The 19,751-nt window shown below is 49.5% G+C and overlaps 1 protein-coding gene across 1 annotated transcript in view; it reads left to right on the top strand.

The window, feature by feature from the left end:
* The window catches only part of LOC140360670 (rho GTPase-activating protein 7), a 42,420-nt gene that overhangs the window by 20,309 nt on the left and 2,360 nt on the right, over positions 1 to 19,751 (top strand). Inside the window, exons 11-15 of the mRNA XM_072445996.1 lie at positions 11,013 to 11,172; positions 11,894 to 12,092; positions 13,369 to 13,582; positions 17,796 to 17,907; positions 18,950 to 19,237. Of these exons, the coding sequence (XP_072302097.1) occupies positions 11,013 to 11,172; positions 11,894 to 12,092; positions 13,369 to 13,582; positions 17,796 to 17,907; positions 18,950 to 19,237 (973 nt within the window). The remainder of the gene's footprint in view (positions 1 to 11,012; positions 11,173 to 11,893; positions 12,093 to 13,368; positions 13,583 to 17,795; positions 17,908 to 18,949; positions 19,238 to 19,751) is intronic.

A 19,751-nucleotide genomic window follows, 5' to 3' on the forward strand; every position in this document is an offset into this window, starting at 1 on the left:
TCTGTCAGGAAGTCAGTGCTCCCCCTGCAGGTGGAGACAGTGCTCCCCCTGCAGGTGGAGTCAGTGCTCCCCCTGCAGGTGGAGTCAGGCACGTTGAGCTGGGAGAGTTTGTCCTGGAGCAGAGCAGAGAGAATGGTGTTGAATGCAGAGCTGAAGTCCACAAACAGGATCCTGGCATAGGTTCCCGGGGATTCCAGATGCTGCAGGATGAAGCTGGGCGGTCAAGGTGCGTTTGGGCTTGTGTTTGGGAGGCAAACAGAGGCACCTGGAGTATGAATAATGAGAAAACGAATGAAGAGTGAATGTTTGCTCTGCGACTGAGAAGGTTTTGGACTTAAACTTCATTCAAGGTTGATACGCTGAGGCCCTTTGACTCCGACAAGGTTTGTCATGAATTAAAAAACGCTTCTCTGTCCATTTCGACAGGTTCATTCTCTATTGGTAAAGGAGCGTTCTGACCGCTGTTGTTTTGGTCCTTTTTCCGGGTCGTGCGTAGCATGTCACTGGAGCGTCATCTCTGATTGGCTGCGGCGCCGCGTCTGCTGCAAAAAAGTTTAACTTTGTCCAACTTTTCTGCGCCCTGCAGACACGCGTCCAAAGCATCCGACGCTCAAAACGCAGGAATTGCACCGCAAAAATGCTGGACGACCAAGACGCACGCTGTTAGGTTCTAATATACTGAGAATTTATACGTCACAAAGGCGCTGGTACAGCTGGCAGACCGGTGTAAACGCTTTGCTCTTTTCTCACACTTTTTTCACACTTATTGTGCTTTATCTTCTATATTTTGTAAATATTTTTTTCTATTTTACTGTACGATAGGGACATGCGCTGGAATTGTTTTTAATTCAACTGTTTTTGACTTTTTTCCGCTGGAATATTGAGTGTTTTACGTCGTGTCGTCGTGACGTGAGCTAGCTCCGAGCTACCCCCCCCGCCCCCCCGCGCCCTCCGGCCGCAGCTAAAGTACGGTGTGCCGCGGTACACGTTTATATAAAAGAGGAACTTCACGAACGATTGGGACACGCATTGGAATCGCTTTAATTCAACTTGTTTTGACTTTGTTCGGCTGGATTGAGTGTTTTCGTCGTGTCTCGGCTCCGAGCCCCCCCGGCCCCCCCGCCCGGCGCCGGTGCGTGTTTACACAAAGGAAGAACTCATGAAACTGCTGAGTACCGTCGTCTTACCCGGAGATCGTCACGTTATCCCGGCGGACATCCTAAGGAAAACGCAAAGAAGCAGAAGGGCTGGACGTGAACTCCGAGAGAAGAGAGGAGGAAACAGGAAGCCGGTTCCCGCCGTAGTCATGGGTAACGTGAGGTCCCTTCAAAATAAAATGACAGAAATAGCGAGCCTCATGCGGTCCCAGAGGATTTATAGGGACAGCAGCGTCTTGATTTTCAGAGACCTGGTTAACAGCAGAAATGCCAGACTCTATTGTAGGTTTGGACAATTTTCATCTGCTGCGAGCGGACAGAACGAGAGAATGCGGGAAGAAAAGAGGTGGAGGTCTGGCTGTGTATTTGAACACGAGCTGGTGCAAATCCGAACACTGCACAGTGAGGGAGCAGCTATGTAACAAGGATATTGAACTATTGGCTATTGGCATGAGGCCATATTATCTGCCCCGGGAGTTCTCACATGTGATTTCGATCGCAGTCTATGTGGCCCCGTCTGCCAATGCTGAATATGCTTGTGAATCACTGCTCTCCTGCACTTATAGGCTTCAAACACAGCACCCACAGGCTCTCTTCCTCGTCTCTGGGGACTTTAACCACGCTTCTCCCTCTTCTGTTCTACCAACATACACCCAGTATGTCACCTGCCCCACCAGAGAGAATAGAACATTAGACTTGTTTTTTGCCAACACCAAAGAGGCTTATTCCTCTTCCCCCCTCCCTCCCCTGGGCAGCTCGGACCACAACCTTGTACATCTGAGGCCTGTGTATGAACCCATCGTGCGCAGGCAGCCTGTGTTGTCCCGTGAGGTGAGGATGTGGTCTGCTGAGAGCGAGGAGGCTCTGAGGGACTGCTTCAGCACCACTGTCTGGACTGAGCTTTATGACCCACATGGGGAGGACATCAACACCATCACAGAGTGCATCACGGACTACATCAACTTCTGTTTTGAGAACATTGTTCCCTCCCGGACGGTGCAGTGTTTTCCAAACAACAAGCCATGGATTAACCGTGAACTGAAGGCTCTGCTAAAGGAGAAGAAGAGAGCCTTCAGGTCAGGGAACAAGGAGGAGTTGAGGACTGTGCAGAAAGAGCTGAGGAGGAAGATCAGGCAGGCTGAAGCCGGCTACAAGAGGAGGATGGAGGAGCAGCTGCAGCAGAAGAACATTCAGGGAGTGCGGAGGAGCCTGAAAACCATCTCGGGCTTCAAAATCCCCCCTGCCCAGACAGAGGGGGATCTACAGGGGGTGAATGATTTAAATGCTCACTTCTTGAGATTTGATCGGTCACCCGCCCCTCCCCCTGCACAGCTGCATGCTCCCTCTTCCACAGCCGGATAATGCCCTGCATCCGTTCCTCTTCATTTCTCCGCCCCGGACCATCAGCTCCCCACTTCGCCCGGACTCACTCATCCCCCTGCCATTCACTGACTGTCAGCAGCACAGGTGAGGAGTGAGCTGAAGAGGATTAAAGTGAGGAAGGCAGCAGGACCTGACAGCATCAGCCTCAGGCTCCTTAAGTCCTGCGCAGATGAACTGTGTGGAGTTATGGAGCATGTCTTCAACATGAGCCTGAAGCTGAGGGTGGTACCACAAGTCTGGAAGACCTCCTGTCTGGTACCTGTGCTAAAAGACACCGCGCCCCAAAGACCTCAACAGCTTCAGGCCGGTGGCTCTCACGTCCCACCTGATGAAGACACAGGAGCGGCTGGTCCTGGACCACCTCCGCTCCATCGTGAGCTCAGCCATGGACCCGCTACAGTTTGCATAACGGCCTGGCATCGGAGTGGAGGACGCCGTCATCTCCCTGCTGCACCGCTCTCTCTCTCACCTGGAGAAGCCTGGCAGCTCTGTGAGGATCCTGTTCTTCAATCTTTCCAGCGCCTTCAACACCATCCAGCCGCTGCTCCTGAGGGACAAGCTGGAGACGGCTGGTGTGGAGTATGACCTGGCAGAGTGGATCCTGGACTACCTCACAGACCGACCCCAGTTTGTGAGAGCACGGGACTGTGTGTCTGACACTCGGACCTGCAGTGTGGGGGCGCCCCAGGGCACTGTCCTCGCGCCCTTTCTCTTCACCCTTTACACTGCAGACCTCAGACACGACACAGGCAGCTCTGTCCTACAGAAGTTCTCTGATGACTCTGCCATCATCGGACTCATCACGGAAGACGATGATGCGGAGTATAGGGGACTGGCCCAGGACTTTGTGGACTGGTGTCAGCGGAACCACCTCCTCATCAACGCGGGGAAGACCAAGGAGATGGTGGTGGACTTCCACAGACGCCACCCCACTGCCCCCTCACCAGTGAACATCCAGGGACGGGACATTGAGAGAGTGGACTCATACAAGTACCTGGGTGTTCATCTGAACCACAAACTGGACTGGACTCATAACACAGACGCACTGTACAGGAAGAGCCAGAGTCGGCTCTACCTCCTGAGGAGACTCAGGTCTTTTGGAGTGACAGGGCCACTCCTGAAGACCTTCTATGACTCTGTGGTGGCATCAGCTCCTGTACGGTGTGGCCTGCTGGAGCAGCAGCATCACAGAGAGGGAGAGGAAGAGGCTGGACAAAGCTCCGTCCTGGGCTGTGCTCTGGACTCGGTGCAGGAGGTGGGGGACAGAAGGGTCCTGGCTAAATTCACATCTATGCTGGACCATGAGTGTCGCCCCCTGCAGGACACTCTGTCCGCTCTGGAGAGCAGCTTCAGTGAGAGACTGATCCACCCTCGCTGTGTGAAGGAGAGATTTCGTAGGTCTTTCCTTCTGCTGCTGTCAGACTTTATAACAAACACTGTTAGTCCTGAACACTCGCAATACTGACCTAACCATGTGCAATTCCGTCATATGTGCAATTACTGTGAAATTCATGTGCAATTACTGTCGTGATAAGATAAGATCACATGCAATGGTATTTATATATTTATATATTTATTAATTAATTTATTAATTTATGTATTTATTCATTTATTTATTTTTATCTTTATTATTTTTCCCCTCCATCCCTTGTTGGGTAATGGGAGGTTTTGTCTATGGGAGTTTTTGTTTACAGGAGATTTTCTACTGAGAGTGTTTTTCAGACTTCCTATAAGTGATCTGTTCTTTTCTTCTGTATCTACCTCTGTATCTACCTGCGTTGCAACAATGAAATTTCCCCATGTGGGACAATAAAGGAATATCTTATCTTATCTTATCTAATAACAAGACAAGATATGGTCGTTAAAATAAAATAATTGAATCCCTACAATTACAAAACTAACAGATTAAAACACACATGTCCTGTCCCTCACAAGTTCCCACCAGGCCTCTCTGCTCCTCGTCTGGGAGCTTCTCACACACAGGACAAAGAATATGAATATTCATAAAAAGGTGGATCTTCTGGGACCACCTCTCGGAGACATCGCAGACATGCCCTTTCCTAATATGGTCGTGAGGTGACCCTTGACCCAGAGAGAGAAGTTGGTTGGGGGAAGCAGAAGCAGACACAAGCAGACAGAGCAAGTGTGTGTGTGTGTGTGTGTGTGTGCGTGTGTCCAATATGCATAACCCTGAAAGGTTTATTAATACATTACAATATTAAATGTTTTTTAATTATAACAACGCCCACATAGACTTTGAATGTAAACTGGACGCTTTGGACGCAGCAGTATGAAGAAGGCTTAGGAACCGTCTTCTAAACGATTAACAAAGCTGCGCCAACTCCATTAAAAACATATAAACTTTCCAAACACTTAATAATCAAAACTGCACAATCCCAGTTCATTTTTTAACAAATAAAGCCCAAACAAAGCACAAACGAAGTACAAAACGAAGCCCAAACAAACGTATTCAACATTAATTTAGTTTTCATTTGCAGAAATATTTACAGCTTTGACAAAATGTAATTAGTCAAATTTCTGAGGCCAGAATTTCTTTTCGTCCACCATCTGACTCTGGCTGTGACACATATAAACAAATCAAAGACCATTTACACTCAGGCAAATGAACAGCTTTGTTTTCCAGACGCACAACATTTGATTGTCTTTTGCGTCACGCCACGTCCCTAAGTCTCACGTCAGCTTCTGCTTTGAAAGGATAATATTCAAAACCCAACAAACGCTCAGTCTAAGCCAATGGTTCTTAACCTGAGTTCGATCGAACCCCCGGGGTTCGGTGAGTCAACCCCAGGGGTTCGGCGTAGGTCAAGACACACATCGGACTCATATGATTTGTGACACGCCCCGCTTGGCTGCAGGGAATTGGTGCGTTCAGTAGTCGACTTGTGACGTCGTGATGTACGTCTTGTGATTTCTTTCTTAATATTTTAGACTGAATCAAAGACCACCTTTCTGGGCAAAGTATTCGTGTGGCTGAGGTCTTGTTTTTGCCGATGGTATTACTCATGTACTTTAATTGATGAGAAATAACTCCCACGGGACTCTGATGTAAAAAATAGTTAACAAAGTTTAATCCACAGTTTTGTGACACTTCTTACAGGAGTAATCAAATATAGCTATTCTCCTACGCTCCTTCCTTGCGTGTTCCTTAGCGCTATCTCTCTTAAAGTGACAGTAACACATTTACGTCAGAGCAGGCAAAAGACTACAAACAAATTCTACAAATAAAACAAATGCAATCAAATGAATTTAGCTTATTCAGACAACCAAATTATTTATCCGTGAAACATAAAATTACACATTAATAACAAAATATCAACACTGTGTGGATTTCCATCCAAACGTATACATAAACTAAACTTGGCTCTCACAGTATTGGTACCAGCTTGCACCTAAAAGGGCCAAAAGGACCAGGGAACTCGCCCAGAGTCTAACCTGTATCAAAACCCCTTTTGGGATAAGACCTGACACCAGCCTGGCCCCAAAAGGGCAAAAAGGACCAGGAAATTTGCTAGACCAGGCCAGAGTCCCAACAGACTAGCCTGTATCAAAGCCCACCTTTCTGGGCTAAGTCTTGTCACCAGCCTGGGCCCAAAAGGGCCAAAAGGTCACCCTCTGGGGTCATTTCCCTTGTACTTTTCTATAACTACCATACTATAATATATATATTTGTGAGCTATCCTTTTCGAGGATGCTGGACATAAAAATTAACAAAAGGAACAGACTTTGTTGTGAAAATGACATGAGAGTTGCACTTGCCGAGGTGAAGGTGCATTTCTGAACTGTGTTTTATGGTGGTTTGGTGTTACTTTTCGTGATTTTATTGTCACTTTTTGCCTCCGGCTAGGTTGAGCCCCGGGGTCTAAGCTGTTAGCTCCAAGGGTTGAGCGCTGAATCAAAGTAAATTTAAAAGAAAAGGGTGGTCAAATTTAAAAATGAAAATGAATAAAAGCAAATAAAAACAAAGAGAGCTGGTTGCTCTGTCTAATATGACCAGTTGTTGTTGAAATAAACCTGTTAAATGAAAAGTTCTCAAATAAAGAATAATCATTACTTCAGAATATTGTTTGATATTTTAAATTTCTTGCTTTGATAACTATAATTATGTAGATAATGTAGAGAGGTGGTAGTAGGGCCTATATTCTAAGAATCCAAGAAATGTATTTAGAATAACATTTTATTTTTAAATTCAACTCCGACTTCTGGATGGTAGAGATGTGATTTGATAAACTGAAATTGTATTTTTATTTTTATTCCGTCCTTCCCTCTTAAGAAATGCCAAGGAAAGTCAGTGAAACAACTTATTAAAAAACTTTCTTCTTAAGTAGTATTATTGTTATTAATGTTTGTTCTGCCCGTTCTCATTGTTTTAGTTGGTACAAGGGTTGTACATTAGCCTACACCGTCCTCTTGTGTTCGCCCAGTGCTATTGTTTGTTTTCGTCTAAAATCCAAAATGGCCGCACGCGAAGCCGAGTTGGTCATGTGTTGAGTTTCCCACATACGTGTTGTTGCTTTGGACAATATTTGTCTGTGAGTATCGTGATGTAAAAGTATACGTTTGTTATTGATTTTGGGTGATTTCTGTATTGTTTTAGAGCAGGTTGAACAAAACTCAATGTGTTGGCCTAGCATTTAAGTTGCATGTCAGCAGCTAATTCCATATTTTGTATTCCAGTTTTACGGTTGGTCTAAGAGGACAACAGCTGTATGCTGTTCTCCAATAAATGAACAAAACACCAAGTCGTCTGTTTATTGGAGCGCCGTCATCTGGCAGTCTAGCGTTGCAAAGAGAGTAACTTGGGGCGAGGACAGCACAGTGTTATTCACTTATGAAAGAGGGCGACGTTCAAAGTTGATATTAATTAAAGAATTGGATCAAAATATGTTATGTATGTCTGGAGCTGTGGACCTCTGACCTATTGACAAGTAATGAGTTTCTCCATGGCCTTGCACCAAAGTACCCCCGTGACATGGACCGGCCTCCTGCTTGTTATGTCGTCCATAAGAATTTACATGAAGCACTTTGTTTGGGAGGTGAACAGTGCTTTGCGTACATTCAAATCCATCCCATCAGCATGAGTTTATCTGCAGTGGCTCCACACGGAACGCCAACATCACCTGTCCATCACTATGGCGAGCACTACTTTTATTGTCATTTTGTGTGCAGCTTTTGAAATCCTTTTTGGGAAATACCATTATATTTCTGAGAGAAAGACCTGGAAGGAGGCTCAGACCTATTGTAGAACCAAGTACACAGACTTGGCCTACGTGGAAAATAAAACTGATTGGGAGTTTCTTCTAAATGCTGGTGAACCCGATGACGGATTATTCGCTTGCGGATGGATTGGGCTTTACAGAGATCCTCACAACTCATTGATTTGGAGGTGGTCTGGAGCAGGACTGATGACCTTCAAAAACTGGAGGAGTGGCCAACCAGATAACTATAATGGCATCGAAAACAGAGGAAGTGTTGATGCTGAAACAACATGGAACGATTTACCAGGAAATAAATCGGCACCGTTTTTCTGCATTGACGTTCCTGTGGTGAAGATGAAGATGAAGATGACGTGGGAGAAGGCTCTGGAGTACTGCATGAAGTATGATAAAGACCTTGGTGGTCCAAACACATACATAAAGTCTGCTGTGGGTGGGATTCTGGCTGCAGGAGTTGAGCGGGTGTGGATTGGACTGCGTTTCCTTGGAGACCAGTGGCAGTGGGTCAGTGGCGCTCCTCTGTGGTTTCAAACACAACAGGCCCTGAGTCAGTGTCCCGTCCAGGATCGTTGTGGAGCATTAGACTCAGAGGGTCAGATAATAAGCTGGGACTGTGCAGAGGAACTCTACTTCATCTGCGAGTGAAGAGCTGATGCTGATGATGAAGTGTCTCCAAAGAATGAGTTGAATTGAAAATATATAAATATTGATTTCAGTAGTTATTTTTCAGGTTTCATTCATGGATGAAGGATATGAAGTTTTACAACTGATTTATTCATTTATATTTATTTATATTTATGGCTGGTGAATGTTATCTTCTGCACAAAGTGATACTGAGGTGTCTGTAGTTATTTTTACTGCGTGACTGCTTTGTTTATGTTTCTTTTGCGCAAATGTGAGGTTTAAATGTCATGAATCATCAGTTGACAAGGCAAACAATGTACTGTTAAAAGTAAATAAAAGAGTCTTTCATTTCCTTTTATTTCATTTTATATATTTATACAGGGACAAACACAGGACACTAAATCACAAAGAAAACATTAAATAAAATGAACCAATAGATAAAAACACATTTACACAATATGAGATAAAACTATATTAAAACAAGTGCATTGGCGCTGCAGGTCGTCCTTGACCAGTTCTTTAAAATCATTAAAAGGCATAAAATGATTTAGTTTCAAAAGTCTCTGTGTTTTGTTCCACAGGAGCAAAGTTGTTGAACCTCAGAGCAGAACCTTAGAGCTGAACCTTAGAGCTGAACCTTAGAGCTGAACCTTAGAGCAGAACCTTAGAGCTGAACCTTAGAGCTGAACCTTAGAGCTGAACCTTAGAGCTGAACCTTAGAGCAGAACCTTAGAGCTGAACCTTAGAGCTGAACCTTAGAGCTGAACCTTAGAGCTGAACCTTAGAGCAGAACCTTAGAGCTGAACCTTAGAGCTGAACCTTAGAGCTGAACCTTAGAGCTGAACCTTAGAGCAGAACCTTAGAGCAGAACCTTAGAGCTGAACCTTAGAGCTGAACCTTAGAGCTGAACCTTAGAGCAGAACCTTAGAGCAGAACCTTAGAGCTGAACCTTAGAGCTGAACCTTAGAGCAGAATGCATATATATAATGGATTAACTGTTTTCTATACGTTTTATTTCTAAAGAAGGATGACAATCTGGCTTTAAGATTATTTGTCTCTCTTGTGTTTGTTGAAGGAGAGTTTATCATCAATCCAGATACAAGTATTTGTAATAAAGTACTTGTTCAATAATATTACCATCGAGCGTAAGAATAGATATATATTTTGGGTCAGCAGAGCGTCTTTTGGAGAACAGCATACATTTTGTTTTATTTGAATTCATCAATGATTTAAATTTAGGTTTTTTGGAATCACTTGTTGAGCAGGAGACGCTCTTACAAACAGAATTGCATCATCTGCACACATTTATTGTTTTAAATTATGCCCAATTGAGTTTATATAAATTATAAATAACAATGGTCCAAGGACAGACCCTTGAGGAACTCCTTTATTAAGGTAAGAAAATTTGGATTGAAAGCCATCAGCAGAAACCGCTTGAGCTCTATTTCTGAGGAAATCTGCACTGGAGTGATCCACTGGATCCACTGGATCGAAGGCCTTTGACAGATCAACAAAAACAACAGCATTTTCTTCATGATTGTCCAATGGCGATATAATTTATAACTTTGGTAGCAGCTGTGCTAGTACTGTGATAGTACTATGTAGTACAATGTAGTACTATGTTGCAGTATTATGCCCTGGTCTAAATCCAGACTCTAGCTATTTAAAATGGAATATTTGGGTAAGGAAGCACTTTGTACTTATGAGCTTCTCCAAGAGTTTTGCTCAGCAGGACAGTTTTGAGATAGGAGGAAAAGTATTCAAATCATTTTTTCTGGCCTCCTTTGTGCAAAGGGAGAACAAAAGCAGGTTTCCATAGTAATGGGATACTTTTGTGTGAATTGTGGATCTATGAGAGCAACAAATTTAATACTTCATACTGTGTATTTAATACTTCATACTGTGTAAAGGGCTTAAGGGAAAATACTTGATCATCAGGTTTATGCTCATGTATTGGAGAAACAGCAACAGATGAAGCAGCACCAAAGATATTTCCAGCGTCAGCACAGTCCTGATTAAACGCATCACAAACATAGTTTTTTGTTGTCAAGCTGATCTTTAATCATTTAATTTGGTAAAGAGGGAGTAGAACATTTTGCAGAATTGCCCTGTGATTCTGTGAAAGTTTTGACGTAGAAAGATGTTTTGGCTTTACGAGTCAGACTCATAAACCTAGCGCACTAATGCTAGCACTAGCTATGCTTATTACTAATGTGGCTAATGCTAAAGTAATAACGTTACATCACCCACACTTTGCACTGAGAAACCGCCATTTCATGGTTGAAAGTACTTTTAAAGCCACTGAAAGGTTCAGATGTGATTAGATGAAAATATGTTTTTATATGTATATATATATATATATATATATATATATATATATATATATATATATATATATATATATATTTATTTATTATATTATAGTATATATTACAAGTTAATTCATTTAATTTAATACAATTGTTGTATACATTTGAATGGTGAATTCTAATGCTCTTCATTTCCTGTCACCATGGTAAAGCTCGGAGTTCATCTGCAGGTCGCAACATTCAGATGTCGATTACGTCTGAAAATGGGTCAAGTGGAACAATAGTAACGTGTGTTTGTGTTTCAGGACGGTGCCCAAACCCCAGAGGAAGCCCAAAGCGTCAGAGGTGAAAGGTCGTAGGATGTTTGGGGTCCCCCTGCTGGTGAACATGCAGCAGACTGGGGAACCGCTGCCCCCTAGTGTCCTGAGGGCCATGGTGTATCTGAGGAACGAGTGTCTGGATCAGGTACTTCACAAGCACTTTTGACCTGTAACTCTGCATCCCCTGCTGGTCTCCATGGAGATATACAAGCTAATTATCCTACTGTGGAACATTCTGGCATTAACATCTCCACGCAGCTGGCGGACCCTCTGGAAGACACTGGAGAAAGATGCACACTGAAAACTCAGACGCACAACCAATCTGAACTTCATCGGATCTGACAAAGGAAATGAGTCTGAAACAGAATCGAATCATTCAAAAGAAAACACACATCTGTGAACTATGTTATAAGAACTATGATGAGCTGTAAGTCGGTCATTTTAACGGACAACAAAAACAATCGCAGCTTGTCCATGTATTATACTTTATTTATTGTACTTGTATTTTAATAATCATACTCGTCATCTGGACTGTTAATCATATAAGACTGGGGCATTATTAAAACTAAGAAATCTGACTTTTGAAGTTGTAAATGAATAGCCTCTTGTAAAAGCAGCAGCGTCTGCAGCTAATTATGAAGTATTTTATGCTTCATCAACCCGGAAGTGAGAGCTGAAAGCCTTGCTCTGATTGGCTGTGCTTGGGTGGTCCGCCTCACTTTCACTTTCAGAAGTCTTTATCCACAATGTTTCGACTTGTATTTTGTTAAGTGTTTAAGTACAGTATTGTACAAATAACTAACTTGCTGAATGCTGTAATTATTAGTCCTGACGTTAACGTGTCCTGACTGCGTCTTGTGTCTCAGACGGGGCTTTTCCGTAAGTCCGGGTTGAAGTCCAGGATCCAGGCCCTCCGGGAGCAGCTGGAGTCGGGTTTGGAGCAGGTCTCGTTCTCTGGTCTCTGTGCCTTCGACGTGGCCGACCTGATCAAGCAGTACCTCAGGGACCTGCCGGAGCCGCTGCTCGGGGCCAAACTCAACCAGAGCTTTCTGCACATTTACCAGTGTAATGCCTTTTCCAGAGCATCATCTGTATTTATCTGTCATCTACTCATAGTTAACATCTCTTTATTATCTTCAAGCCACAAATGAGATGCATCGCCACTGCAGCGGTCGCCATAGAGCCGGGATAAAGCCCCAGGACCTCACTTTACAGCCAAACAATAGACCAAAAAAAAAGCATTATATTTATATTTTGTTCTATTTTTGATGTTTTTTTGGTCCCTTGCATCTCCACAAACCTGACTCCACCTTCTGCTCGTTTCCATGGAAATGTTGTTCCTTTGGCTGTAATATTCCACAGTGTGGCATTAAATGTCTCTTTGTCCATGGAGACGGTTCAGAAGCCACAAAGTTATTTACAGTGGAGCCCATTGATCCGGGACCTGGTTAAGTCCTAATCTGGTCCCGGTTTTGTCCCGTTCTGGTCCTGGTTTAGTTTTGGGTTTATTATGTCACTTTATAATAGCCTTTTCTGGGAGTCGTTTCTCAAAGATCAGCAGGACGTCTCCAGGGGTTCGAAAACGGCTCCAAACTGGATTTAAATGAAGGGACGCCTTGTTAATTGCTTCTATTATCTTCTATCTAAGACTGTAACTTCTTGAGTGGCTCTCGTCCCCCGCGCTCTGTCCCCCCGCGCTCTGTCCCCCCGCGCTCTGTCCCCCCGCGCTCTCGTCCCCCGCGCTCTCGTCCCCCTGCGCTCTCGTCCCCCTGCGCTCTCGTCCCCCTGCGCTCTCGTCCCCCCGCGCTCTGTCCCCCCGCGCTCTGTCCCCCCGCGCTCTCGTCCCCCGCGCTCTCGTCCCCCTGCGCTCTCGTCCCCCTGCGCTCTCGTCCCCCGCGCTCTCGCCCCCCGCGCTCTGTCCCCCCGCGCTCTCGTCCCCCTGTGCTCTCGTCCCCCGCGCTCTCGTCCCCCGCGCTCTCGTCCCCCTGCGCTCTCGTCCCCCGCGCTCTCGTCCCCCCGCGCTCTCGTCCCCCGCGCTGTCGTCCCCCCGCTCTCTCGTCCCCCCGCGCTCTCGTCCCCGCGCTCTCGTCCCCCCGCGCTCTCGTCCCCCGCGCTCTCGTCTCCCCGCGCTCTCGTCCCCCGCGCTCTCGTCCCCCCGCACTCTCGTCCCCGCGCTCTCGTCCCCCCGCGCTCTCGTCCCCCCGCGCTCTCGTCCCCCCGCTCTCTCGCCCCCCCCGCGCTCTCGTCCCCCGCGTTATCGTCCCCCCGCGCTCTCGTCCCTCGTCCCCCCGCACTCTCGTCCCCACGTGCCATGGTCTAACGTGTGAATCCTGATGCGCAGACTTCCCTCAGGAGCTGTGGCTGGATGCGGCGCGATCGGCCGTCCTGCTGCTCCCGGACGAGCGGCGCGAGGCTCTGAGGACGCTGCTCCACTTCCTGCGCGACGTCGCGTCCGGCTCGGAGGAGAACCACATGACCCGCGCCAACGTAGCCGTGTGCCTGGCGCCGTCGCTGTTCCACCTCGGCGCGGGACAGAGGAACAGCCCCAGGAGCAGGTGAACTGCACTTCAAGTGTATTATTGAAGGCATAATGGACGATTTTTTGCCAATTTGAGAACTCAAGCGGAAGTGCGCATGCGCACTCGTCCCGTGCGGACCTACACAACCCCGCGACTAGATGTATGTTTGTTTATTAGCGCGACGGATCGCATCGCATCTCTCGTCTCCGTAGATTTCCGTCTCTTCTGAGCTCAAACTGTCTTTCTCGGTCTTTAATTTTGTCCTTGTCCTTTGCGAATAGAGGTAATAACTTAGATTTTTGATACAGTTACAAATGTGGGCGTGGCAAGCTCGTAACAGAAACACATAAAAAGCTCTTTTTTTTTTAAAGTGTTGTAAATGTGAAGTTTGTGCAAAAACAAAGATAGTTTGAAAGAGGAGTTAAAAGGCAAACTTTGTTGAAAGAGAAAGACCATCATTAAATAGAAACGGGGGGTTAAGATTCAACCTTCCGGTCGTTTATGACGGAATTTTAAATCCCTGGAGAGGTTGACGCCCAGAGCATTCGGATGCTAATCAGGCACTCAGGGAGGAGAGAGAGTGAGCCAGGTACAATAGGAGGTCTTGATTCGCATATTGAGACTCTTGGATGTCCAGATGACGCCAACTGGATCTTTTTCTATATAGCTATAGTTTACTAATGCTCTACAGCGCCCCCTTGAACATTTGAATTAAGGGTAAAAATTGACGTCTCACCTGCCCCCGACACGTCTCACGCCCCCCGACACGTCTCACGCCCCCGACACGTCTCACGCCCCCCGACACGTCTCACCTGCCCCCGACACATCTAACGCCCCCGACACGTCTCACGCCCCCGACACGTCTCACGCCCCCCGACACGTCTCACGCCCCCGACACGTCTCACGCCCCCCGACACGTCTCACCTGCCCCCGACACGTCTCACGCCCCCGACACGTCTCACGCCCCTGACACGTCTCACGCCCCCCGACACGTCTAACGCCCCCGACACGTCTCACGCCCCCCGACACGTCTCACGCCCCCGACACGTCTCACGCCCCCCGACACGTCTCACGCCCCCGACACGTCTCACGCCCCCGACACGTCTCACGCCCCCGACACGTCTAATGCCCCCGACACGTCTCACCTGCCCCTGACACGTCTCACGCCCCCGACACGTCTCACGCCCCCGACACGTCTAACGCCCCCGACACGTCTCACGCCCCCGACACGTCTCACGCCCCCGACACGTCTAACGCCCCCGACACGTCTCACGCCCCCGACACGTCTCACGCCCCCCGATACGTCTCACCTGCCCCCGACACGTCTCACGCCCCCGACACGTCTCACGCCCCCCGATACGTCTCACCTGCCCCCGACACGTCTCACGCCCCCCGACACGTCTAACGCCCCCGACACGTCTCACCCGCCCCCGACACGTCTCACGCCCCCGACACGTCTCACGCCCCCCGACACGTCTCACGCCCCCGACACGTCTCACGCCTCCCGACACGTCTCACCTGCCCTCGACACATCTAACGCCCCCGACACGTCTCACGCCCCCGACACGTCTAACGCCCCCGACACGTCTCACCTGCCCCTGACACATCTCACGCCCCGACACGTCTCACGCCCCCGACACGTCTCACGCCCCCGACACGTCTCACGCCCCCGACACGTCTCACGCCCCCGACACGTCTCACACCCCCGATACGTCTCACCTGCCCCCGACACGTCTCACACCCCCGACACGTCTCACGCCCCCGACACGTCTCACGCCCCCCGACACGTCTAACGCCCCCCGACACGTCTAACGCCCCCGACACGTCTCACCCGCCCCCGACACGTCTAACGCCCCCGACAAGTCTCGCCCCCGACACGTCTCACGCCCCCGACACGTCTCACGCCCCCGACACGTCTAACGCCCCTGACACGTCTCACGCCCCCGACACGTCTCACCTGCCCCTGACACATCTCACGCCCCCGACACGTCTCACGCCCCCGACACGTCTAACGCCCCCGACACGTCTAACGCCCCCACACGTCTCACCCGCCCCCGACACGTCTAACGCCCCCGACACGTCTCACGCCCCCGACACGTCTCACGCCCCCGACACGTCTCAAGCCCCCGACACGTCTAACGCCCCCGACACGTCTCACCTGCCCCTGACACATCTCACGCCCCCGACACGTCTCACGCCCCCCGACACGTCTAACGCCCCCGACACGTCTCACCCGCCCCCGACATGTCTAACGCCCCCGACACGTCTCACGCCCCCGACACGTCTCACGCCCCCGACACGTCTCACCTGCTCCTGACACATCCACGCCCCCGACACGTCTCACGCCCCCGACACGTCTAACGCCCCCGACACGTCTCACCTGCCCCTGACACATCTCACGCCCCCGACACGTCTCACGCCCCCGACACGTCTAACGCCCCCGACACGTCTCACCTGCCCCTGACACATCTCACGCCCCGACACGTCTCACGCCCCCGACACGTCTCACGCCCCCGACACGTCTCACGCCCCCGACACGTCTAACGCCCCCGACACGTCTCACCTGCCCCCGACACGTCTCACGCCCCCGACACGTCTCACCTGCCCCCGACACATCTCACGCCCCCGACACGTCTAACGCCCCCGACACGTCTCACGCCCCCGACACATCTAACGCCCCAACACGTCTCACGCCCCCGATACGTCTCACCTGCCCCCGACACGTCTCACACCCCCGACACGTCTCACGCCCCCGACACGTCTCACGCCCCCCGACACGTCTAACGCCCCCGACACGTCTCACCCGCCCCCGACACGTCTAACGCCCCCGACAAGTCTCGCCCCCGACACGTCTCACGCCCCCGACACGTCTCACGCCCCCGACACGTCTAACGCCCCCGACACGTCTCACGCCCCCGACACGTCTCACCTGCCCCTGACACATCTCACGCCCCCGACACGTCTCACGCCCCCCGACACGTCTAACGCCCCCGACACGTCTCACCCGCCCCCGACACGTCTAACGCCCCCGACACGTCTCACCCGCCCCCGACACGTCTAACGCCCCCGACACGTCTCACGCCCCCGACACGTCTCACGCCCCCGACACGTCTCAAGCCCCCGACACGTCTAACGCCCCCGACACGTCTCACCTGCCCCTGACACATCTCACGCCCCCGACACGTCTCACGCCCCCCGACACGTCTAACGCCCCCGACACGTCTCACCCGCCCCCGACACGTCTAACGCCCCCGACACGTCTCACGCCCCCGACACGTCTCACGCCCCCGACACGTCTAACGCCCCCGACACGTCTAACGCCCCCGACACGTCTCACCTGCCCCTGACACATCTCACGCCCCGACACGTCTCACGCCCCCGACACGTCTCACGCCCCCGACACGTCTCACGCCCCCGACACATCTCACGCCCCGACACGTCTCACCTGCCCCTGACACGTCTCACGCCCCCGACACGTCTCACCTGCCCCCGACACATCTCACGCCCCCGATACGTCTCACGCCCCCGACACGTCTAACGCCCCCGACACGTCTCACCTGCCCCCGACACGTCTCACGCCCCCGACACGTCTCACGCCCCCGACACGTCTCACCTGCCCCTGACACATCTCACGCCCCCGACACATCTCACGCCCCCGACACGTCTAACGCCCCCGACACGTCTAACGCCCCCGACACGTCTCACCTGCCCCTGACACATCTCACGCCCCCCGACACGTCTAACGCCCCCGACACGTCTCACCTGCCCCTGACACATCTCACGCCCCCGACACATCTCACGCCCCGACACGTCTAACGCCCCCGACACGTCTAACGCCCCCGACACGTCTCACCTGCCCCTGACACATCTCACGCCCCCGACACGTCTCACGCCCCCGACACATCTCGCGCCCCCGACACGTTTCACCCGCCCCCGACACGTCTCACGCCCCCGACACATCTCACCTCTTGACTGCTCCAGATCATTTCAAGACCAAAATGCATGTGCAGACCAGAAATCTGATCATTATCGGATTACTAGAGTAAGACTCAAATGAAAGATAAAATGTTATTGTACTTCAGTTACTACCAAACGCCACAACTTATCATTGGTTTATCTGACGTTTTGAGCCGTATTATTAATTAGCCACTTCAACATGTGTCACTCCCGATGATCACCAGCAGAGGGTGACGAACACGGTGAAGCGTGGACCTGATATAAACCCTTCTGCGCTGATCTCTGTGTTCAGACCTGGCCAGAGGAAGTCCAGTCTCGGGCCGGACCACAAGGACCTCATGGAGAACCTGGCTGCCTCTCAGGGCCTGGCCCACATGATCTCAGAGGCGCACGGGCTGTTCCAGGTAAAAAGCGCTCGGATCGTGTTAATCAAGACTTTAGTCCACAGTGCTGTTCTTAAAGCGTCCCCTACTGGTCGGACGACACATTAAAATGCATTTAAGAAAATATAATTTGCAAAAAGTAATCAAAATATTGTTTTCACAGAATAGCTAATTTTTTTAGGTTTATGATTTCACTTCCTGTTTGTAGGAAATTACCCAGCAAACAATGTACCAAAACTCATCTAATGTCACAATTATGTTTATTTGACAAATAAAAATATATGAGAGCGACTTTATTTTGTTGAATTAATGTTTAGACATGTGACGTCACTTCCTGTCATTTTCTATCTTCTCTTTTATCATCATTTATATGTAAAACAGGCATAAATACGGCAAATAAAGTCTCAATTAGGACTTTTTTTAATCCTGTCGTACGTCACTTTAAACGTTTTCACCATCTGGGCTTTACTTCAGTACGTGTTACAGTGGATACTTTTTACTTCAGTACTTGTTACAGTGGATACTTTTTACTTCTTCATTTGTTTTTTAGTCTTTATTACAATTTAATGCAAAAAGAACAGTGCACAGTTTACTTTTGACTGTTAAATGAGTACTTTAATACTTTAACTTAAAGGCGGTATGGACGATTTTTCGGCGATTTGAGAACGCAGGTGGAAGTGCGCATGCGCACTCCCCCGTGCGGACTGATACAACACACACGTGCGTTTGTTTATTAGCGCGATGGATCGCATTGCATCTCTCGTCTCCCATAGCTTTCTGTCCACTTCTGCGTCAGCTCGAACTGTCTTTCTCCGTCTTCATTTTGCCCTGTACACTGAGGGAACTATATTATGATAGATCCATGCGCTTAGGCACGCGGAAACGTGGGCACGAACCGCACGCGGCTGCAGGTGAGCGATAGGTGCGTTTTATGATTGATACGTGGCAGGACAAATGATTTATCCACGCCACGAGGAAATATGATAAAACATTTGCTGAAAAAAATCATCCATACCACCTTTAAGCAGATTTTACAATGCAATACTTTTACTTCCCTCTCCAGCTGCCCGCGCACTGGACCGACCCCGCCTGCGCCGGCCCGGACTCTAACGAAGGGGCGTGGTCAAACTCACCCGGTCACAACGGGGACGGCGCCGAATGGGAGGAGCTAAGCAAGTCTCAGCTGAAGCTCCGGAGCAGCACGCCGTCGCTGCTGAGACTGGCTCAGGACCCGGGCCAGGGCCAGGGCCAGGGCCAGGACCAGGACCCGGGCCTGGGCCAGGACCAGGACCCGGGCCAGGCCTGGACCAGTTTCACCACTCCGGACGGACTTCAGCTGGACCACAGGAAGGTCGGGTGCCGCGTCCAAAGCGTCTTGTCCAACTCGCAATAAGAAACAAAAACTGGCACGAAGTTCAACGTCTTATCCCTCGTTATCGTCCTTTAAACATGTCCTTTTCTTCTTTTAATGTTTTAGAACTTTAAATAACGTATGGACTGAAAACGATGCATGATTTACCTCGTCAGGATTCGGTGTCGGCGCTCCATCTACCGGCAGCAGAGGGAAATGCCGAGCGGGAATAAACAAAAGCTAGCTTGCCCCGACACGCTAACGTAAACGCACAGTTGTGACGAAGGCGATTCGAGTCAGAAACAAGTCTGTGACGATCTATGGAGTTAAAAACAGCACAAATCAAGGACATTTGAAACGGGGTGTTTTTGTGAGGCTCAGTGAGGACGAGCTCGGAAACAGGATCAAAGAGACAAGTTTGAATGACGCTGGACATGACTGCAGCCGCGTTTCTGATGAAGAAGCGGTGTAAGAACAGGGTTACGAGAGAGAAAAAGTAGATTCTGAGATAAAG

Source organism: Eucyclogobius newberryi, unplaced genomic scaffold, assembly GCF_026437365.1.
Source record: "Eucyclogobius newberryi isolate DKJ021-1_F unplaced genomic scaffold, fEucNew1.0.hap1 SCAF_15, whole genome shotgun sequence".
Lineage (NCBI taxonomy): Eukaryota > Metazoa > Chordata > Actinopteri > Gobiiformes > Gobiidae > Eucyclogobius > Eucyclogobius newberryi.